Source organism: Melospiza georgiana, chromosome Z (genome assembly GCF_028018845.1).
Source record: "Melospiza georgiana isolate bMelGeo1 chromosome Z, bMelGeo1.pri, whole genome shotgun sequence".
Classification (NCBI taxonomy): domain Eukaryota; kingdom Metazoa; phylum Chordata; class Aves; order Passeriformes; family Passerellidae; genus Melospiza; species Melospiza georgiana.
The window spans coordinates 65,083,989-65,108,208 of record NC_080465.1 but is presented as its reverse complement, the minus strand read 5'-3'; the positions used below and the strand labels follow the sequence as shown (position 1 = coordinate 65,108,208).

Below are 24,220 nucleotides of genomic sequence, written 5' to 3'. Positions count from 1 at the left end.
TTACAGCAGACTTGCTACAATGTGCAATTTTGTAGAGGCCATGCATTGCTTAAAAATCAGGAGAGCAAGACTTTTACCTCATGTTGTTGAATTTTACAAAAGCTTAAATTTAAACTCATCTTCCCTAAGCACTTTTAACTGAGTACTTCACAACTCACAGAGATTTGTGGAGTTTTCCTACATTGCATGTAATACAACTTCAGGCTGTATTATTATCTTATTCAAGGAGCTCATCACTGTTGACAGTAAAAGCAATTTCATGGTGTTTTGAGCAGAAAAGCACCATACTACAACATTTTTTTTCCTAATGCAGAATGTTCACAGTTGCCAATTACTCAGCTGGCATCTCTCTGGGCTGTTGTCACCTGTTGGCTCTCCTAGATGCTAGAAGGCATCCAGGGCTCAGTACCAGCAAAGTCTAGGCTAATGCTCGCACAGAAGGATTAAGAGGGGCAGGCAGTTGCTTACTGTGCTGCCAAGAGGCTGGTGATGACAGCTTTTCCACCACTAGAGTGGGTGGCACACATACCAAGACTATATGCCAAGGATACAAACCATAGGCTGCAAGGATTTCTCCAGGTTTTTAACAGCAGCAAGCTAAAAAAAGTTACAGCCACTCTTGAGAGTCATGTCTGGCTTTTGCAGCATTTCCATTTAAGATTTGCAGTTACTGATAGTTCAAGGCTATTTGACTGCAGCTCTGTGAAGGGAAGTATAATCAATCTAAATTTAAAGAAAATAATTTTAAGGAAAAGTGAGAGAATGAAATGGTGGAAGATAAGGAGATTCTTGCTATTTAGAGGTTTCATCTTCCCTCCACAGACTAGAAGCCCCAGCCCACTGAGCTGAGTTTCCCTGTTAAAATGAGAGTGGCACACTCTCCAGAGATTAGTGTGTGTGACTTGCACTCTAGCTCAGCATTCCCTTTTCTGTAAGCCCAGAACAACTGGTTCCAAAAGCAAGGGCATGTTCAATGCTGTCCCACTGCACATTCTTGAAGTGCCCTTTCCTGCCTATAACACAGGATTGTATAAGCCATTGTAAAACTCTGCTGGTCAGAAATTTTAAGAAGATTTTAACAAAAAAACTGACCACTATCATGACTCCTGTCAACAGAGTGAACATCCTCATGGTGGCTTTCACAGGTCAGAGTCATTGCTTTATTTATTTTATATTTTCATGTACATAAAAGTAAAATAACATATCTGAAGAATGGCTATCATAATTAAGTAATCAGCTGCTGAATTACCAAAAGATGACAGAAGCTGTCTGCTACCCAGCTCTTAAGACTCTGTGCCAAGAAAACCTGGCAGTGGTGTTAATAATTGTACTTCTGTGTGCATCCAAATGATGCCTCAGGTTTTAGCTTTTATATTTTTCGGATTCTCTGCTGCTTTCGTGTCTAGTTCTGAGCTTCATATTAAAGGATGGTAAGCTCTTGTCTACCTAGTCCTCAGAGAGTAGGTAGACAAAACAATTCCTTTCCTAACCTGGGACCAAGGACAACCACCCAAATCTCAGGGCCAAGAGCATAAATGTGGCCTGAAGAGAGAAAAACAAGAAGGATGGGGTTCATGATCTAAAGCTGTAAATGGACAATTAACTCCAATATGGTAATGGACCAGAACTTATAAAAGTGAGAGACCTCGTGATCAGTCATCCATTTTGTGACCATTTTTGGGTTCATCTGGGGTGTAGCCCTGGCTGGGCTCTTGTACTGCCCAAGGTGTATCCATTGAGGCCTTCCAATAAATACCTATTTTATTCTTTAACTCCATCTAGTCTCTGTTCTAGGTCAGCCTTCACAAGGCATCAGTTCTGGTGACCCAGCACTCCCAGAAGGGGGCCCCAGCTGCTGTCCAGGAGTTATCAGAGCCCAAGAACCCTCAGACCTGACAGAGACGCATGAGTAGATAAAGGGGAATTCTGTTTGCTACATAAGTTAGGGGGGAAATACTCTATTGTGAATAGCAATAAAGTTTAAGTGGGGGAAGCAAACAAAAGCAAATTTCAGGATTTTCTTTTCCAAATAAATGTGATTTTATGTGTGTAACTCAACATGAAAATAACCTACTTTTGCTCAAGAAAAAGCAAAACTAAAGACAAGGCTGCAGTTGATGAAACAGAAAAAAATAAATCAGACACAATAAGCAAAACAGCCCAAACTCTATACACTTGTGGAAGGTGAACTAATTCAACTGGATGAACACAAGAGTGTTTTGCTTCAGATAGTCCATTCTAGGCACTTGATGATAATTTCTCATTTAGTTCCAGAGCTCTAACATCTCCATTAGCTTTGGCATTTTCTATAAGCACCTGCAGAGAAAAATAAAGAACAACTTGAGAATTTAAGATTTTTCTGTTATTGTCTTAATGGCAATCTGAAATGTACTTTTTAAATTCCTGTTAAACAGTTTCGCTAAAAGATCATCTGACCCATAATCCCCAGATAGGAAGTACTCAACATTATACATCAACTTGCTTAGAAGATCCAAATTCTGCGCTACAGTGGCTGTAATCACTTCCAGTGCTCTGTAAAAGCATCACTGATTACTTTGACAAGTAGTTACCTGCTGGCAATTAAACAAGCAGACCTATTTTCCTGCTGACACACACTAGTCCCCTGCTTTGTATAAATCTTACCTTTATATAAATCTCCATTTGCCAAACTCAAGTGTTCTCTGCAGCTGCTTTAAAAAAAACTGCCACATCCTTTTCCCTCCCCCAGTTAAATTCACACTTCCCTGATTTATTTTCCACACATCATATTTCGATCTTTTCTGTTAGGGACCTTAAAAGGAGGTCCCACAGTAACCTAATGTTCATAAGCTTCTGGCACATCTCTTGTAACCCAATGACATTATACATACTGAAAAGGAAAACCATTAAGCAGAACCAAGCAAATCTCCAGCCATTATTATAATCTCATCAGCAGGGACTATCATCTCATCAGCAGGGACTCTGCAGAAGCAAGTGCGAGGAGATCACACCAGGATCTTCTGAACTCATTAAATCTAGTTTTTTTAATCTGTGTCTATGCATGTCCGTGTATGGATTTTTGTCTACACCTTTTTATATGTACCTCCAGATCTACTTTGTATTGAATTCAACATTTCACCAGGGAACAGCTGATAATATGGGCGAAAGACTTCATCACCAGTCTTCATTGAGTCATTCAGAGTGCATTCGGATTTTGAGGAGAAAAGCAGTTCTCATTATAAGCCAAAATGAATGACACCCCACTTGCACTACATCAAAGAGCTGCATGAATTTGTGAGTTTGATCAAATACATTAGTGAAGTACTGCCAACAGAAACTAATGCAGCATCTACTATGTACTGAAAATACTCTACCATTACACACAAGCCTTTAAGAGAGAGTACAGAGATTCTACTGCTCAGATCTTTTGGGCCAGGGACATGACATGTTCCAGCCAGGCTAGAGGGAATTAACATTATTATTGCTAAAATTTTAATTAAATGGTCCTCATGTCTACTGAAGAATCACCATTAAAACTGTTCAAAGTTTGGACTGGAGACTTTACTATTTATTTTTCATTACTGCATGGAGGAATGGAAAATATTCAAACAAACTGGTGTTGATTTCAAATCCTGTAGTACATTTGCACCTCTAGAGCAACATCTTCCTAGCCTCCTTCTACCCCACTTCCCAGTTGTTGCAAGTATAATACCAAACGTAAATAGACAGAGGTTCTGTATAAGGTGGACAGTCTTACATCTATTAATTCACAATCATCTTTGGCATACAGATGTTGCAGGAGGTACCAGCGTGCCACTGACACTATGGTTTCTGGATTGGCTGGTTGGTAAACAATTCTCTCCAACATTCGCCGAGTTTCCCTGGAAACATAATCAAAACATAATCCAAATCAAATTCTACTGAACAGGCCCCATGTAACACAACAGAGCAAGCAACAATGGCCAGAAGCAATATACGGGAAAGGCCTTATTGCAGTTCCTGCAAACAGAGACAAGATATGAAAGTGCAGAAGAGAAGGTAATTGGAATAGAGACAAAGTGACTATTTTAGACACAAAGTGTAAAATTCTGTTTGGCTGATACTACCTTCCAACAACAACAACAAAAACACCTAACAAAGAGATTTTCAAATTCACAGTGCCATTAGAAATCTGGTAAAAACTGGCAACTACATGTAGGAATGTCATATTCATTCAGTGGTGCTCCATCAGCTTTTTTATTTTCACAAATAATGGAAGATTTGGTTGCTCCCTACATCATAACCCTTTCTCCCCTCTCCCTTTAATTGCCACACTATTTCAAGAATTAATTTCCACTTTCAAATTTGTTTAAGTTCTTGAACTTAGATCTGCAGATAATGACTACTTGTATTTTTAGACATGGTATTCCACTGACAACTTAACAGATCATGCATACCTTGCTCCCATTTTGCGATTATATTGTAGCAGGGCTTGAAGCAGAACTGCCAAAGGGGAAGGTGAAAGTTTCAAAGCTTCAGTCGTTGCCTCCTGAACCAAGGATGGCCAGTGTTCATTTGAGACATTAGCCTATTATAAAAGTTAAGAAAAAAATAAAGAGAGAGTAATAAAAAAAGAAATTTTAAAAAATAAAAAGAAGAAAAATCAGTAGAAAAAGTACTTTATGGTAGTATATTTGCATCTCTCTAGAAAGCAGGTTTTATTCAAGCTGTTCTGAGAAGCTTTGGCAGGTTAGAAAGACACTTGTCTAAAAAATCCTCCAGACTAACAGTGGTTAGAAGTGCCTAGAAAAGTCATATTAACTTATTTAGGATCAGCCTTGCCAGTATTCCCCCGTGCTAATTTGTGCGCATAGTCTTTTTGTTTTTTCATACAAATTTTACTAGTGCTTCAGAAACCCTTGCAAATCTTCATACCACATATAAAACTATTCAAGAATGTAAAATTTATCCCCAGAAGTGACATAATTTTTTATCAGAAGTCAAAACCAACTTCTAGACTGTAATCACCTAACAGAGCAACTATTGTGCAAAGGCATATATCTTAAGAATATAAGCAAAGCAAAGGAAGAAAAACTGGCTTTAGAAAAACCTTATTATCCTCATTGTGTCTTGATAGAATTCAAATCAGTGTACTTGAAAGAGTGACCAAATCTTTACTTGGAAGATAACTGGGAGACAAGCAATTTTCAAATACAGGCCTTTCTTAGATCTAAGCAAGTTTTTCACCAGGCTTTTATACATCTCATTAAACCAGTGCAGAAATGCCAAAAAAATATCCACCTACAGCTTCTCTGCTCGCTTAAAAAGTTGAGATGAGATAATCAAATTCATACTAATCTCATCTTTAAACAAAGTCTTGTTTATTCTTAGGCAATTCAGGCCAGCCCTTGAAGAAATAGTATTAATCAATTTAGGCAGTAACTTGAGACCTCTGAAAGCATTTAGGAGCAAAAAGAAACAAAGCAGACCAGTAAAAACTGACAGAATTACAGCAGGAAAAATATTGTCACTTGACAAATTCTAACTTTGGAGGACAACTCTCTTCTCCAAAATGGAGAAGTTTTGCAGCTTTATCCTCAGTAAATCTGTCTTTTCTTACACAAAATCTCAGGATATATGGAGATTGCTTTGCCTGATTTTGATTACCACTGGGTCATTCAATAATTTGTGATAAAGCATTTGCCAAGATCACAGCAGTATCTACATTTTACAGCAGAATTTAAATTCTGGTAGTGCACTTCAAGTTTCTAGAGTGACACTGCTTGAAGATAATAAACACTTGCCAAGATCCTGAGACATGTTTACTTTGCCCCCCCAGTGCAAGGAATAGAGTAATTTTCTTTTTCCACAAGATATAATTCTCTTAGATTGTTCTTAGGCTTCAGTGCAAGGCATCATATCTGGAAATCACCATACAGCATAAAAATATTTGAAACATGACTGACTGACTCCTCCAGGCACCAATGAACAAAAAGCATCTGTTGAGGCAGTTGTCTGAACAAGACAGACATTTGAGGGGTAGGCCAATTTGGTGATCAAACTAAAACTGTTATGGACAAGCCTCACTGAGCAAGTGAGCCTCTTAGGCACAAAGTGGCTCTAGGTGATTATTATGTTGCAACCTGTCTTACAAAGACATGTTCTACCAATACTCCACTGAGTAAAAGTCTCATTTTATTCCCTAGCTGTCATTCATAAAACGTAACAGGGGTATAATTTAATGACTACAGAAGCCTTCTATTCCACCATCTTCTGTGAAATCATGCAGTAATGTTATGCTGGTTATCCTACCATGCAGATTTCCAGTGCGAGCATAGCTAGCCTGAGCAGACTGGATAACTTCCCGTTCCAGCTGCCCTGCTGTGATGCCAACTGCAGACTCTTTCTGTAACACATCTCTGCTCCAGTCATCATTCTCTGAGACTGATATATTTTCGCCAGCCACTGAAAATAAACATCCAACAAAATCAGTTACGGAGCCACCAAAACACACATCCATTAGGTAATACCATTTAGTCCAATTTATGAGAGTATCACAGCATAATATTAGCTGACACCATGCACCCAGTCCTCATTCCAATAACACACTGCACACTGTGCATTGCCCTGCAGAAAAATTACTCTGCTGCAGAGTTGGCAGTACACCTCACCACAGTAAATTATTTTGAGAGTTCCCTAGCCTACTCACAGACTTTTTTTGATAGGTTGTCTCAGCTGCTGCCAGCTCTGCCAGCACAAGATGTCCTGGATTTCCTCATGAAGAGAAGGAAAAGGATTCTAGCTTCTCTGTCTTTAATTCTGTACTCATCACACATTTTTTGAAGCAGATGCAGCCATATTTGCAAATCCTTGTCATGTACGTGATATGCATGAAGATGTGCAAGCCATATTTAGAAATATTGTTTGCTGGATCACCAAGTAAACAAAGTAATTCCTTTGCTTTTGAGCAAAGGCCTCTAGACTTTTCCTAGCTAAGGACTGCAGGGTGTCAGAGGAGGCAAAAATTATTAATGCTTTCTGGTCATAGAAGTTACTCCCAATTACAAAGAGCAACACACTGGAAAGTACTAATTAGCACTAGTGAGACATTGCATTCTTGACATCAGGCTGCAGGCCTGCTTTTTAGAGTAAAACATTCATCCATGTGAAGGGAAAACAGCTTCCCTCAGCCTCAGCTCTTTGCAGCTGAAGATGTCTAGCACGCTAGAAGTAAAGAAGAGAACCCCTGCAAAGGCACAAAGGCAGTTTTGCCAGATCTACTTTTCTCTATTTTCCTGACAAGTCACAGCACAAAAAGTAGAACAGCCATCAGAGCAGAAGTTCAGTGGCACCCTTAAATCCCACATAACAATTTAGACAAAAGCCAAAAACTTAATCAGAAAGAAAAGTTAATGGCCCCTCTAATGTAGTAAAACTGTAAGGCATCACAATGGATAAATCAAACTCACAGGAAGTCCAGAGACAGAAAACATAAAAACATACATTAATCCACTAGAAGCAAATGTAGCAGCCAAGTTTTTCAGAATGCTATCTAAGCCCTGAGAAATACTTCCTTGAAGACTAAAAAGATCTTCCTCACAGGTATCTTATCTGTGGCCTGGATTAAAAAGACTAAAAAATCATCCCCTCCCACTCCCCACATTACATGCACTCATTTCACTTATTCTCCCTGTTGTAAGGAAGATGACTTGGCTATGCAAGGGACACTTAAAGGATGTACACAAATTCTAAATTAACTTAAAAGATGTTATTAAAAAAGAGGATACGATAGGATCTTGCATGTTCCCTATTTTGCAAATTCAACCTGAATGAGTTCTATATTCTGAAAGATGAAGTCTCACAAATCACAGAAAAATGCATCAAAAAAGCATTTTCCCCAGAAATAATGCTCCTGGTGTTTCTGTAGAGAAGAGCATCTGCAGCCTTCTAAGAAGCAAGATCATGATCTGTAAAGCAGCCTTGCACTGATCTTCTAAGAGTGAAAACAACTCCAATGAATCTTACCACAAGCAGGGTTTTATTTTTTCAACATGCAGAGGAGCCTCATAAATCCTTCAGCTACATAAAGGACTCTAAAAGTTCATGTAATTTTTTTAAACAATGTGCTACTCACATTGGTAAAGACAGATAATAACTGTAAACAAAATAGCAGCTGTTAGAAAATGAGCATATTTGGTGTTGCATCACCAAAAGGATCTTATGGTATGTGTGAGACTTCTCAGACTGACTCACAGAAGCAGCATATGAAGAGAAATTTAGCACTTTTGTGTCAACTAAAAATGATTACTCATCATGCCATGGAAGGGAATTAGTGAACAATGTTACTGGGAGTGATTCTCCGCAGTCAAATTACTCAAAAGTACAGTGACACCTGAAGTCAGGACATTATGGAGAAAGAGACATATTCAGCTTTTCAGACCCTTAAATAAGAAATTGTGTATTACTACAACAGGAAACCCTTTACCTCCATTTATTTTTATGAAGTTATGAAGTATTTCATTGGTTTCTGCTCACATGTCAAATCACAGATACTTAAAGACATTTATCTCGAACTTTTAGTTCTCCTGCCTCCTGTCTGGTCTTACTAGCAGTCCTTAATATTCCAACTTTTATAGAGGTTAACATGATATTTCAACTTTGGAACAAATAGAATTTAAGCTGTTTTTTCTGTCACTGACTGTCAGCAGATAAGTAGAATCAAGCAGTGAAACGAATGCTCACTCCCTTACAGCAGGTGTGAGAGTGGCACATCAGTCAGGGAAAAGATTGACACTTACTTGCCAGGCTGCAGCTGAGGATGAACTGGACATGACTGTCTTGCGAAGCTCCTCCAGGATGTTGTCTGGAAGTTCTTTGTGAGACTGCAACAGCTGCTTACACTGAATTTGTCTCAAAAGCAAAAACAGAGCTGGGTGCTCAGGGCAGCTTTTTAAACCCTAAAACCAAACCAATCAGAATTATCATTCTCCAGTATCAAGGACACTTAGATTTTCCATTCTGCTCTTTATAGAAAACAACATTGAAAGCCTTCTCAGGGTGCTTGAAACACAGTATTTTTCTCCTCCACTGCACAAAGGAGTATTTCAGGACTGAACCATAAAAACATAAAATATTTTTACTGTTCTCAAAATACATTTGAAGTCTAAGCTTAATTTTACATTTTATATTTACATTTTATATTTCCTACTCTTACTGGTTTCTGAAAGACAGCTGTCACTTGGTTGGACAATTATAAAAAATTTTGGGCCTATTAACATAGGCAAAAACCTGTCTTGGGGCTAAAAAGGACCCCGATTATGCTTCAAGAAATTTTAGTTCTCCCAAATAAGACACTTTATTTTCACTGGAACAGAAGGACTTTGCTAAACATTTCCTATTCAGAAACAGCAGGCATCCATAGAGTATTTCTTTGAACCAACACAAAAAAGAAAAGACAGAAAACTAGCTATGTGTTGCTTTACTCTGCTGAGGTGAAATGTGAAGTTTTCGCAAACCTCACTGCATGTTATTTTCTGTGCTGAAATCTCAATATTCCAAGAATTATAACTCAAACAAGATTTGTGTTAACAAACAATATTTGTATTTTTCACATATTTTTTAACAAAGTATGTTGCCTGTGAATCCTTCACAACTGACTGACAGCAGTGTCTGACTCTCAACTCCCAGTTACACTGCTTTCTGAGGATTTTGGGGTCTGAAACTACCACTGAAGGCTTGTGGTACTAGGGAATGCTATCCTTTTATCTACTTTTATCTACATTAATTGCAGACCCTGACTGTCCTCTCCCCAGGCTATTTAAGTAAACAAAAATCAGCATAATACAAGCAAAATCCACCACAACCTTCAACCCTGCCAAAGTGAGGGAAGGATAGATCTTGTATGTCTCAAAATCTCTGATGATTGTTAATATAAGGCAGGTCAGTAGACAAGTTGGCCAGCAAAGGAAAACGCCTCACCAAGCAAACAAAGAGGAAAGAAAGTACTTCCTGCTGAAAACCAGCCTGTTCAATCAATCTGCTTGTGTGGTTTAGGTTTTTTGTTGTTTGTTGTTGGTGTTTTTTTTTTTTTAACTTCAATCCACTTTAATGAAATATACCAAAAACAAGGATCACATTTGCACGTGATTAGTAATTTTCCTTAATGAAAATCATGGATGTGTGCTTTTTTGTTTATCTTTTGCCAAGTCTTCTGATTATGAACACCCCACTGAATGCTGTTAACAGCCCAGCTCCCTTCCATAGCTGTGTTGCAGCAAGACCTCTCTTTTTTAGTAATTGAACTTGTAGCATCCACTTGGAGCTCTGAAACAAAGTACCAATACAACCCAGAAGAGATCGAAGTCCCATGGATGTCTCCTATCCTGACTTCTTGCCCTGAATTCTAGTAATGTTTTGCTTAATTCTAGGCAGGAAGAACAGACTTCAGCTTTATCATGACACATACACTATGTGTTTCAACTATTAACATAGTTCTGGTGCTGCAAACAATATATTGGGGAGGGGAGAATATGCCAACCATCATTTCAGTTGGTCAGAGCATGCTGTTAATACCGCCAGAGTCGAAGGTTTGATCCCCATACAGGCCATTCACTTCAGAGCTGGACTTGATGATCTGATCTTTGTGGGTCCCTTTCAACTCAGAATACTCAGTGATTCTGTGAACTATTATATTTTGTATCTCTGATGGAACAGACAGTTGCTAATTCAAACATTACCTTACTGTATAATGCACAAAAATAATGGCTTCTGTCAATTCTACCACAATCTGCCAGTGTGACCCCATCATACCTTGTTACAAAGAGCTTCAGCTTCTGACAGTTTACCAGTCTCCCCTAGACTGGTAATAGCTTGACACAGACACCAGTCTTCAAGAGTACGGACATAATTATGTGGAAGATTACTTTCTCCAGCTGTTAAGACAGACAACACACTTAAACAGATTAGTATTTATGCTGTAGTACAATACCATGGTCACAGGCTCTAGATCTGCTAAGGGAGAATTTTTATGAGTTTTAATGGGACATGGCTCCCTTCATCAGTAGGAACATTGAAAGATGGCAAAATCAAAAGCAAGAGGGGAAATAAGCATACACCATTTGAGTTAATGGTTTGAGATCAATCAAACATGGAATTTTAATTCCAGTTTTGAAAACACTATGGGCATTGAGCAAGAATGAGCACCTATTGGAAGAGTTACAGAACTCAAAATTACTTTAGCCTTTTCCTGTAAAGTACTGCTGCTGCAATGTAATACATCCACAGCCTTCATGAGTGTAGGCATCAGAGTTCAGAAATACTATTTCACAAAACCATTTGAAGCTTTGGAGGGGAAAGCAAGCTATCATTAAATATCTAAACCCATCTATATATCAGAATTCAATGGGTTTTTTGTGTAAAATACAATTACAGCTATTGTGTAATTACCACTATTGAGTACTCCTCAGCCTATTTGCAAGTTCAGAACAGCATTGCAAGCTTAGACAATTTCAATTTCATTTTGCCTTTTTTAAACAGGAAACTCATATAGCTTACTTTTGGCTGAAACTGTAGACACAAGTGTCATCTCTAGGCCTGTTCGTTTCGGTTCAGTGTTGTTTAGACAGACAACAGTGTTTTCAGCATGACAGGCTGCCATTAGCACTGCCCAAGCAACAGGATTATCTAGAAAAGAATGGTAAAAGGGAACTCATGCCCATTCTAAACATGCTGGTAGTTCACTTAGAATGGGATTTATCAGATAAAGCATAAAAGCATACCTATCAATGGAACCATACACTGTAAATAAGACACCAAAAATAAGAGAAGTAATTGAGTTTAAATCAAGGAAGGTGATAACTACTTGCTTCTAACTAGTAAGACACATCAGATTATAAAAGGAAGACGCTGTTCTTAAAGCCAGCTAATGTATTTTTCACAGATAGCCTCAGTGTGCTAACCTGAAGCTGCCAATTTATTTTTCACTACACAGATTAATCTTGGCTTTCACTGAAGAGTTGTAACAAAACACAAAGTGGCAGACTCAGTCTGTTCTGCCCACCAGCATGAAAGTTATAGCAATAGGTGCCTACTTCCACTGCCAGCTAATTCCTGTGTCAGCTTCACCTTTAAATAGCCCTGTGAAGAACACCTACTACTGTAAGAGCAATCTCTGTCCTGAATTGGACAGAGCTCAGTTAAAGATTTTATTTATTTAAATTTTCATCCATAAAATAATTATTTTTGCTGGCAAAATGAAACAAAGTTTGAAGATCTAACAAAGTAAAATGTAAAGTATACTGCTTTTAAACAGCAGTCATACACTCATATTTCCTGTAGGAAAGTAATTGACATTTTGAACTTGCCAGCCAGCCCTGTGCATCAGAACAAAATTACTCTAGAAGAAGCAATTTTTTAGTATTTCACTATCAAGTACCAATTAGCAACTAAAAACCCCACCAGGCTTGCACTTCATATGCTATAGGAAGAAGACTATTTAGTAATACAACCACAGAATTCTCTGTAGTTCATAAACCACACATTTTAACAGAACTTTTCTAATAAAAAATCTCAAGGGAGATGAATAATTCTCTTCTGTCTGGCGCTGCATACTGAGGGAACATATGTTTTTCAATTTGTCTAGTATAATAAATAATACTTATGTCTTTTCCTGTTGAGTGATTAAGAAATTACTCATGGTTTAGAACAAGCCTTAAAACTCAGTGATATTTTTCTTATTGTCTGGCTTAATTCCCATACCACTAAATTTGGAAGAAAAGTGACAATTTCCACTCTAAGCATCTTCCCCAAAAGACACATGGATAACCCTAAACAACAAATCAACCCAACAAAAGCAGATTTTACTTTAATCCAGTAATTTTTGCTTCTGATGGATAAAAAGACAAACAATCACTACTGTGTTTGAGAACAGGAGTAACCTGGACAGACATGGATGGCCTTCTGAATATTCTTCAGAGGATTGTTTTTCTTATCTTCTAACATGTGACATCCTGCTACCAATTGATTAACTGCGATATTCAGCAGGACTTCCTATAAAAAGAACACAAGAGTGTAAGTGATCAGAGAGAATTAATTTTACGACTGTTTATGGAATTACAAAATCTGCATTTTAAGACAGTCAAACCTTTCCACAGTTTACATCAAGTGTATGTGCAACACTTCCTGCCACAGCTCCTCCCTGCAAGATTAACAAAACAAACAATTAATTTAATTACATGGCTAATTAATTTTATGCAAAATACAATGCCAAAATAATTTTATCTTTGTTATTCACAAGTACAAAATTTGCACAATGAGTCAATGTCCTTGCTTATGGCATGATCTTTTTATTAAAAAATTAGCAAGAGACATTCTAGACTAGAGTTTATCTATATGATTGGTTTTTAATTTCAGCCCCATATTGAAAAGGGTTTCTTTTCAGGTGCTATTTCTATTTATATAATTAGCATAAATTAAGACAAGGAGCATTTATTTGAAGGAAAACTAATAATAAGCAGAAAAGTGGCAAGGAAACACTGCCTAATGTGAAAAGTGAAGATGACTACATTAACCAAATTAAAGATAGGTAAATCTTAATATAAATATTTATTTAAATATATACATCTATATAAAACTAAATGGAAGAAATTATACATAATTATACATAGTATAGCCTTTTGTTGTTAGCATAATTCTAGCAGATCATTCCTCTAAGTTTACTTCAAGAATGGTTACCTCATGGAAGATCGAAATAATGGTATATAAACTCAGTATGTAGCAGTGCACTGCTTTGAATGTAAGCCATACATTTTCCTTTTAAGTGGGGCAAGTCCACACAATGAAGGGTGGGGTTTTTTCAGGTAAGAAATGACACGGACTACTTGGAATGTAAACAGCACATATGTATTACACTTACTTACTTTAGGCTTTTTTGATGCATACAGTGGAACTAGTCGAGACAGAAGAGACCAAAGGGCAGGATTATCAGGGTAACTAGGGAAAGAAAAGGGTATTAAACTCTCTGGTTTAGATATGCACCTGGTCTTCCAGGACTCAGTAGGCACTTGCTATAAATACAAATAGAGCTTTTTCTATTAAGAATACAATAAAGTGTATTAAAAGATAGACATGGGTAAAAACAAACAACACAACATTGAAATTATACTGCTAGCTAAAGAAATAAAATGTACAGCATGCATATAAATATTCATAGGAAGAAAAAAAACTTTAGGCCTACAGGTCTTGTCTTCATAGCATGAAGAACAAGAAATTTTAGTTGTAGTTGGAAAAAAACAATTGCATGAAAATAGACCCTTGGAGAGACTATAATGTGTGCCTTCCTGAAAGGCTCAGAATGCTAAGGGTAATCAAATCAAATTTAAACACAGACACTTAGCTAATGGAAGAAACAGCTTCAAAGAATGCTAAATATTAAATAAAAACCCATGGGACTTTTCTAGGCTGAAGGTTATGCTACACAGGCTGAAAAATGCTTTCACAGAAGAGTAAACTAACCTACCTATCAGAAAAGTCCCCCAAACAAAATCAGAAAACACTGAATGAGCTATGAAACTTCTACTATCTGATTCCATAAATAAGAAAGCAAACTTGTCAGCTAAAGGTACAACCATAGGTGAGGACTTAATCTTTGAAAATGAATTTTTATTCAAATTCAAAGAAACAGGTTTGCTTACTCTTCAATGAAATCAAAGCAAGACATTTACACGGCAATTTAAAGCAAGAAAAACTATATACCTGTGTATTGCTTTGGAGACTTCCCTCTGGATTGCCACATTTCTACCTTGTAATGCATAAACAGCAGATGCAATGAGACACCTCTCATAAATCCCATCATTCCCTTTTTCATGCTTCAGTAATTCTTTTAGGGCTGCTGTTGCAAGTGTTGCATCCTGCTTTACCAATCCCAATGTGCACAAAGCCTTCAGACTTTCCGTACTAGGTTCCTTTAATGAGCTGTTGAATCAAAGAGAGGGAAAGAGACAACCATTTTGGAGCACAAACTAAGCTTCCTGATAACATGAGAGTGCTCGTTACTTTTGAGTCCTCTTGCACCTATGTATCATGAAAGGTATACAGAATTAATACTCTCTGTGGGATCCTGGATCAGGCTAAATCTATATCCTTGAAGACCAGGTTACAGGCACCTAATCAAGCTCTTAATGATTACTTTTGCCTTCAAAAAAAGACAAGAATGTAAGCTTCTGATTCTATGTTTTGTTTTCAGTCCCTAGCAAGAAAAAAAAAAAAAAAAAGCTGTTAATTGAACTTGAACAGCCAGCAAAAGGACCCTTTGACAAGTAGGAAATGGTATTCTATCATACTAGTTATCCAGACATACCCACTGTTAAGAATCTCTGTGCTAAGCTGGTTATAAGAAATGAAAAAAGGAGCTTCATGTTCAAGGTCCTACTTGGGCACTTCAAGTCATCTAGCACTTGATTCCAGTCAAGAGAAACATTTATCTACTGCACCAGAATGCATGATTTTTGTTCCTATTATCCACCAAAATCTGTTTGTAGCACTGTTATCAATTCAAGTCTAGATGTATTCATTGTGATGTTTCTTTCCTAAGCCATTCACTACCTTTTTTTTTCAAACACAAACATATAATGTCATTAGAAACTCTCATTGTTCATGTTTTTGACAAAACTAGAGGCCTGCAGTGATTTATAAGATGTAGGAAATATCAGTTTCCTAGCCAACTAACCACGGCCAGGAAAGGTAATGGACCTTCTCTGTGTTAGTAACTTCAGGAATCTGCTGATGGGCGCTGCACTGCCACTACTAGAGTTCTCTACTGACAGAGAGCTGCTCCTGGGAGGTGAGATGGTAACTTAATTTCTGCTGCTAGGAGTCTAACAATGATGCACAGGCGATTTGGCTTCCACAGATTTGAAAGATAACAGGCATTCACCACTTAATTGCACAACTAGTAGAGATCCGTTTCTTTTCATGGGAAAGGTACAGGGCTGTCCTGGTCTATGTTGCTGGGAACACAATAGTTTCTGAGATTTTTGACTGCTTAAACTATTTTCACTGGTCATTCAGAGTTCTTACAGCTAATGAGCAAAAACAATGAGCAAAAATAGTGCTTACAACAACTACAAAGTACCATTATCTTAAAAGATAAAGTTTTTAAAACTTCAGGATGTTGGACATCCAAACTGCTCAGCCCTTCCACTCAACACTCCTTTAAGAAAGTGGAAGCGACAGACCATAAAACCAGATGTATCACATGAATAAGTAGACTGCATCCATTTCCACTTCTATGCTGCAATACACAAAGAAAATATCCACCTGAGTTCCCACAAAAACAATAAAATATCACATTCTGATTATTCCTTCTACTCACCATTTAAACAGTAGTGTCTTTGCAGCATCCACTTTGTTCAGTTTATATTCTATTATTGCCAAGGCAGTCAGGATATGTGCTTTATCTTTTTCAGACTCAGCAATAGACAACGCTTTTTCATAGGCTGGTAAAAATTAATTGAGAGAGAAGAAAAAACACAACATTTGTACAGCCTTTAGGACAGCACGATATTACAACAGAGAGACTACTTTAGGTTCAGGTTCACTGTATTTTCCCAACTCAAATCATAAGCAGAAGATAAAAGTAAATTGACTAAGACTTTGGAAGTAACTATGTTTGGAAACACCAGATTTACTCTTTAGAGCCTGGGAGTTGTTTAACATAGCAAGTAGAAACAGAAATGAAAAGCAGCATGGGGACATTCAGAAAATTCCTGCTAGAACATGGTAAAAATTAACCCTGTGACAGTTCATTTACGAAACAGTAGTTCAGATGGGCACACTCATTCCAAATACAAAATAAAATTATTTAAAACACTGGGCTGACTCTTCCTTTGTGAGCACTTCTACACTGATTGTTGCATATAACTTTTCATGAAGTTACACATCTCAGAAGTGTGCAACATGACAGTACAGTTATGTTTACCACTAAAGCTAAAGTGCTTTCAACACCACAATTATCTCCTATGAGAGAATCATTGAATAATTAGGGCTGGAAAGGACCTCTAGAGATCAACACCTCTACCACAGCAGGGCCACCTACAGAAGGTGACACAGGACCTTGCAGGTGGGTTTTGAATGTCTCCAGAGGGGAGAAACTCCACAACCTCACTGTGTAGCCTGTTTCAGAGCCATCCTCAGTGTAAAAAGTTCTTCCTCATGTTGAGGTGGAATCTGTATTTTAGATGATGTCCACCATGCCTTGCCCTGTTGATGGGCACCACTGCAAAGTGGCTAGCACCAGCCTCTTGAGACCTGCTTTTGAGACACTTATATTGATGACATCACCTCTGTCTTTCCTACTCTACACTACAATTGATTCTTCCAGAAAAACAATTTAATTTGAGAACAAAGGAGGCTCAGAGAAAAACAGCTTAATGGACAAGCATCCCACACTCGAAGAAACTTATTTTTCCTTACTACATTTGAGCGATACCAGGACTAATAGATTTTCACAGAATTATAGAATAGGCTGAGTTGGAAGGGACCCATCCACATCACAAAGTACAACTGTGCAGGACACTTGAAGAATCACATCATGTGCCTAGACCATTGTCCAAAGGTTCTTGATCTGAAGAAAACATTGGTACTGTGATGACTTCCCTTGGGAGCCTGTCGAAGTACTCAACCACTCTCTGGGTGAAAAATCTTTTCCTGATATTCAACCCAAACCTCCCCTGACTCAGCTTCAGGCCATTTCCTAGAGTCCTGTCAATGGTCGTGAGAACAAAAAGATCAGTACTTGCCCCTTCACTTCCTCGTGAGGATGAACACCATAATGAAGTCTCCTCTTAGTTTCCTCCAGGCCAAACAAATCAAGGGACCTCAGCTGCTCCTCATAAGGCTTCCTCTCTAGACCCTTCACCATCTTTATAGCCCTCCTCTGGATGCTCTTGGACAGTCTAATGTCTTTATTTTATTGTGGTGTCCAAAACTGCACATGGTACTCAAGGTATTAAAATTGTTGTGGCATTTATACTTACACAATAGGACCGAAAGAGCAAAATACTGAATGTCAGCTAGGTTGGTTAGACAACAAATTTTGTTAAGATTAACCACAAAAGAAGTGTTCCATAATGCTCTGAATTTTACCTTTGATACTTTCTTCTAAGAGTCCTTTCTTGAAGTAAGCTAATGCTAGCCCCACAATGCCATCAAACTCTGTTAGGGGTATTGATGTATAAACTTCAATGGCCTCATCACACCGCCCAAGAGCACTGCAAAAAAACCACCCAGTCACTGGTAGGAAGGATGCAGAAACAGCTGTTATAATTCAGACAAACTGTCCTTGAGGACCAGTGCCCTCTATTCCATAGCAGTTTTAAACAGACACCTAGAAAAGAGCAGTATTAGGACAAGAATGTGCAGTAATTTGCCTGGTATAGCAGTTACTCTCTCCAGCTATCTGTTGCATGAAGAACAACTGATAGGAAGAAGTCCTCCATATCTGCATGACAGCTGTATATAAGGCAAATGCCTTAATGATCCTCACAGTGCAGGGGGAGAAAACAGCAAAGGAGAAACATGCAAAATGCAAATCAAGAATTTGTTTGGAAAAAAGCAAATCATGCACACAGACAGGAAAATGCACACACAGAAAGATTACAGCATTCTTGTTCTAAGACCACTATGAAAAGAATAATTGAAGATTGTACTTATTAGAACTACTTATCAGTTACTAGAGATTTGATCTTGTGTAAGTTGCACTTATGAACTAACAGACATACACCTTGGATGTGAGATTTCAGGAGTCTAAAGAGTTGGTTCTAAAACCTTCCCTGAAGTTAATGAATTATCACTTCGTCACAGGTTACAAGTTTCAGTGTCACATACAAAAATATATGAAGTTTCCCCAGGGAGCTGATAAATATTTAATTACTAGACCTTGAGCCATCTCATATCAATGAGAAATTTGAAAGTCTACATACCTAAGTCCTGCATTCCCTCAGAACCAGAAAGCAGAAAGGAACTTAGAATTCTGAGTAGGACTACAGTAAAGAGATTCATCAGCAGAAAGACCACACACAGGTACACAACACCCCAGCCTCACATGCTTCAGGTTGTAAAAGTCAATATAAATTCAAAGGCTAGATAGAAGGGCTTTTGAACAAACCTCGAAGCAGCAATTTTATTCAGACTAAGCCTATTACACAGCTCAAGGGTCAAGACTGTAAAAAAACCATTTAAAAAAATCCCACAGCTTATTGTGCAGACAATATAACAAACTACACTATGACATGTTAGTACCAAGCAAAGGATAAGGGAATCACTGATACACTACAGCCTGTGAAGACATACAGCAATTCCTTACAATATGATTTTTTTTTTATTACACTACCCATTTCTGGGGCAAATACAAAGTTCAGTCAAACCTGTCTCCAATTAGGAATAATGTTTAATAGATGATTTTTAGCAACCATCTTTCACCTTAAGCCTCACCATATTTTGTACTGCTGCATTCACTACCTCCAAAGCTGAAGTTAGGGGCTCAGAAAGTCAACAGACACTTACCAGAGTGACCTGCCATAGTTTTGCATTGCTGTATTGTATTTCTCAGTATCCTCTGAGTTTTTCAGCAGTGAAGCTGCCCTAAAATTAACCACAATGAATGTTACTTATCATGTGACTACAAGGTGCATATTTTGAGCACAGTTTTCAGAGCAAAATGGATAACTGTTTTATACAAAAGCTTTTCTATGCTAATTAAACATAAACAGAGCCTATTTTACTGTTTTAATGCATCAACAAACATGTTCACCAAATACTTTCATTTGCCACTTCCCCTCTTTGAAAAGAAGAGAGAAGAAAAAAACCCCCAAAACAAACCCAAAGGCCAACCACCTCCATTAATTAAAGTGGGATAGAGAATAAAGCTAAAACCAAGCTTGCTTTCTCCTTCAATTTCATTTAAATCACACACAGTGAATTAGTTAATGTAATGGTAAGATATACAAGTCTTAGGACATCTTTACTTTTCTGTGTTCTGCCTTTCCAAATTCGATATAGGAACCTCCACATACCCACCCTCCAAAACACTTAGTTCAAATATACTGTTGAACGGAGAAAGTAAAGTTTATCTAAGGAAAAGAAAAACTCTTAGGTTTTTCAGCTGGTTCATGGAAAAGGAGCTTCACTGAGCTTTCCAAGGGTGCACAGTTTACCTCTCATAGGCATAGGCTGCCTGCTGTTTTAGATCCAGATACTCATTCAAAAACCCAAACATTGTGAAAGCAGAAGCATCATCTGGATTTCTTTCTAGAAAGTCAGAATTGACAATGTAGGAAAACAAGATCAGTAAGCTGTGAAAAAGCATTACAAAAATATTGCTACATTGAAGCTACAGTACATGCACTGAACACTTTGCCAAATGCTTCTGTCAGCTGGTCATGAGAATAATTTTGACCGGCTTGCAGGCAAATACAGAAGAGACAGACGACCCAAAACATGACATCAGGGTGGCTGAAAAATGTTTAAAATGTTATGATGTAACACTAATGCATAATGCACTCAATATATTTTAAGTTTTTCAGCAGGCAGATTTTTTTTAATGAAATGAGAAAGTATTCATCTTGCATTGACTCTAGTAAAATACCAGTAGAATCTTATGTTTTATTCTTAATACATTCTGAAACAATTCTGTACAATGTGCTGTAGGACACCCCTGCTCGAGCAGGGAGGTAAGACCAGATGACCATTATGGTCCCTTCCAAGATTAGTAATTTTTAAGTAATTGCTAAAGCACAAATTTGTCAGCTGTCAACTCATCTCAGACTAGTAACTTTTCTCCCCAGAAGAGGAAGGAAGGCTCTCCAGAGACCCCTTAAGAACAAGGCACAAAGGAATAACAGTCTCACATTCACGTCTCATTTACTGTGAGCTATATTTTCTAGCTCTCAAAAGTCAGCAACAGATTACTGAAATGATTTCTTTACAGGAATACTTGCAGACTAATGAAAATCTGCATTTCCTCTACCTGCTTTCCAGGCTAGACATATCCAATGGGGAGGCTGGTTTGGAATCACACACAAAACCAGAGTCCATCACCTGCTGAAGGTTACCAAAATCATATGTTTGTGAATATTGAGTTACACAGCACACAGGAACAATCCTGTGCACCAAGCTTCACATCACAGAGGCAGAGGACCTGGCACTTATTTTCACCTGCACATACAGACACATGCAAAGGGAGTCTGAGAGCAAACACCCTATGAGAATCATGCAAGGCTCTGGTCCCTATTTTCGTTGGTATTTGAAACAACTAGAAGGAGTAAGCAGACAGAACCCACATCCATTTCACCGCTGTGTGGTCTGCTTACCCTGTTTCAGTTAGTTTAAGCTAAAAAGCCTCTCACCACCTCAGCCAGACCTCTCTTGTTTAGAACTAGTGCAGGTGTATTTATTCCTTCTGAATGCGTGTTAGGTGTGACAGGTTAGAGAGGTATTTAAATTACCTACCTGTATATTTGCTCAAGACCACTTGGGCTGCTGGTATAGCATTCATTTGAACAATGTTATACAGATACAGTTCAGTGTTTCTGTTGGCTTCATCCTGCAGCGTTGAACATACCCAGTGGGCATAGCCTTTTGCTCCCTCAGTCTCAAGAAACAAAGAGACACCCCCCAAAACAGGAATCATTAAACCCACTCAAGATACAGGAAAATAATTGCAGATTATAATAATACTAATTCTTTGTTTTAGGACAGAGTTTTGGCTAAAAATCTGCATCAGTGTTAAACAGAACACACCAAATTGAATCCCTCCACATATACTTTTAACTTGCCATCTGAGCAAAGCAAATTCTTACATTTTCATATAATGTGCTGCATGGCTGTACACACAATAGGCAAGAAAAAAAAAGCTATGAAAGACTAAGTCCTCCACTTTTTTTGGAACACAGGGTCCTGGCAGTATCCTTGCTCTCTCCAGAAATATTTTATGCCTTTGATCTATGTCCAATTCTGTGGAACATGGAGAATGTTTTTTCATGACTTAAAGAGCTGATTTCTTGAACCCTTGGGAGTAAAAAATTTTATAAAGTAACTGCCTGCTATACAATATCAGCATAAGTCAGCAACAACATGGAAGCCATACAATCTCATTTGAAATATGACTGTAGCAGTTTCAAAACTCAAGACACGCCTATTTAAAAAAATAATCTCCTAAGTAGAGAGACTGGATGTACAAAAACTTCAGAACAATACAAGTGTTACACTTACATGCATACTGAGTTCAGTTGTGTGCCTGAAGAGATCCATGGTATCATAGCTGCCTACAGTCTCTGCAATAAGAGCCTAGAGAGAAGCAAGAGCTGCTGTGGTCATGTACTTAAAAATTATGACAATGACAAAAACCTTAGCCCATATTATGTCAGGCATATCTAAAACATTCAACATGAACACACTTTTTTCTCATAGCCTACAAGCAAGATTGGTTTTAAAACCAAAATGAACTCAGGAGAAACACAAGCAGTCTCCACTGTATCAGTAATTTAAACTTTGGCTGCTAACTCTATCTTCAGAACAAAGACTTGCATGTATTAGAACAATTTATAACAACATCTGACAAGAGCTGAATTTCAACATGTGACAGTGCTAGTTATTTTCTAGAATCCAGTTTTCAATTAGATATCATTAGCAGGTGAGCAGCATGGCATTATGAAATTCACCTATAACAATCATAAAAGCCACAAGTATCTCAACTATTCACAAATGACCTAGATATCAGAAGGAGCATGTGAGCTATCAGTGGCAGGGGAGGAAGGGACTTCCCAGAAAATAAGAAGTGCTTTGTCCCAGGTACATTAGAAGCTTACTTATTCTGACAGTGGCATTAGAAAGGGGGAACTGAGATGAGAGCTGGGTCGTGCCATTTAATGAACTACTGGTACAGCTGAAGCTGAAATAACTATCACCTTATAAAGACAGTGCTTTGTGGATAGCTATCTATAAAAAGCCTCAGAGTATAATGATTGTTTGGTTAATAGCTTGTTAGAGAACTCACAATATCAGCCAGAAAAACATCATATGAGTGTGTCTGATGAACACAGTAGTTTCCATTGTATTACCACTATGGAAACAAAGGAAGTAGAAGCACTCATAAACACAATTTTTAGGAGCATGAATTAGTGCCTGTTACTAGGCTGAAGTTAAGGTTCTTCAACAAATGTTTTTTGTGTGCAGTTTCATAATTTTTCATCATACCTGTCCAATCCAACACAAGAGGTAAGAAGGTTCCAGAGACTGGGCTACCTTGAAGGCTTCATGAGCTTGCTGTAGAACCAAATAAAATACTGCTGTTGAACTGCCTGGTATGGTAACAGAGCACTTCTGACTACACACAAGTATTAACATGCAATAGTATTAGTAGAGACTTAATGGACTGAATTAGGTCACTACTAAAAACACCTTCTGTTCCGCAGAGAACAACGCATTGCCCAGAGAAATAAACCAGTTTAGTCTTAAAGAAAACAATAATAAAAAAAATAGAAAACAAAACAAAAAAAAAATTAGAAAACTTCACAATATCAAAGTTTCCCTCCCTTCTAAATATGCTTCCTTCCCAGCTAGAGAATTCAGAAGCTAAATAAACAATTTAAAATTGGAACAATTTAAAAATCTGTCTCTTGGAAGATCCAGTTTTGAAAATTCACTTTTTTATAATACAAATGTATTTTCAAAAGGATAAAACTGATTATCATCCACAAGTCACTTCCCTATGGCCTATACATGCTTAAGAGTTCCTCCCTCAATTTGGCACAAGGGGAACCAAGTCTTAGCATTAGCAGTCTTAGCAGTAAGCAGTCTGTACTATCAAGTTATTTTTCTTAAAAATAATTTTGACCATCACATTTCCAATCAAACAAGATTTCTGTATTTTCAACAAGCAAATAGGACAGGATGTACTTTAACTGCATGAGAGCTCCCGACTTCACTTCATATGCACTCAAATTTTTCTCCAGAGAAACTCTGAAAATTAGAGTGTTACAGTAAATCACACATTTGCTGATGAGCAGAAAGTAGGTATCTATGGGAACTCAAACACTGGGAGTTCAGTCCGTGACCTACAACTAGAAGTTCTTGGCCAAACCTGGCATGCCTTGATTTGACTAACCACTTCTCTGTCCTTCCATTAAGTTTTCATTCCAGCTGTTGGAAAGCAGTTTTGCCAATTCAGCAGAAGTTCACAATTCACCTAATCTTAGCCCCTCCAGAA

The 24,220-nt window shown here is 37.8% G+C and overlaps 1 protein-coding gene across 4 annotated transcripts in view; it reads right to left on the bottom strand.

Annotated features, from left to right (window-relative positions):
- Window positions 1–1,136: 1,136 nt before the first annotated feature.
- The window catches only part of SKIC3 (SKI3 subunit of superkiller complex), a 46,788-nt gene continuing 23,704 nt past the window's right edge, over window positions 1,137–24,220 (bottom strand). For all 4 annotated transcript variants that reach the window (XM_058043607.1, XM_058043606.1, XM_058043608.1 and 1 more), the window contains exons 24-41: window positions 23,209–23,277; window positions 22,225–22,299; window positions 21,463–21,604; window positions 20,169–20,262; window positions 19,519–19,596; window positions 18,100–18,224; window positions 16,328–16,451; window positions 14,710–14,928; window positions 13,875–13,947; window positions 13,100–13,153; window positions 12,894–13,005; window positions 11,512–11,640; window positions 10,768–10,889; window positions 8,757–8,915; window positions 6,271–6,423; window positions 4,416–4,546; window positions 3,737–3,860; window positions 1,137–2,316 (exon numbers count right to left, since the gene is read on the bottom strand). In XM_058043607.1, coding sequence (XP_057899590.1) covers window positions 2,239–2,316; window positions 3,737–3,860; window positions 4,416–4,546; window positions 6,271–6,423; window positions 8,757–8,915; window positions 10,768–10,889; window positions 11,512–11,640; window positions 12,894–13,005; window positions 13,100–13,153; window positions 13,875–13,947; window positions 14,710–14,928; window positions 16,328–16,451; window positions 18,100–18,224; window positions 19,519–19,596; window positions 20,169–20,262; window positions 21,463–21,604; window positions 22,225–22,299; window positions 23,209–23,277 — 2,061 coding nt within the window. In that variant the 3' untranslated portion in view covers window positions 1,137–2,238. The remainder of the gene's footprint in view (window positions 2,317–3,736; window positions 3,861–4,415; window positions 4,547–6,270; window positions 6,424–8,756; window positions 8,916–10,767; window positions 10,890–11,511; window positions 11,641–12,893; window positions 13,006–13,099; window positions 13,154–13,874; window positions 13,948–14,709; window positions 14,929–16,327; window positions 16,452–18,099; window positions 18,225–19,518; window positions 19,597–20,168; window positions 20,263–21,462; window positions 21,605–22,224; window positions 22,300–23,208; window positions 23,278–24,220) is intronic.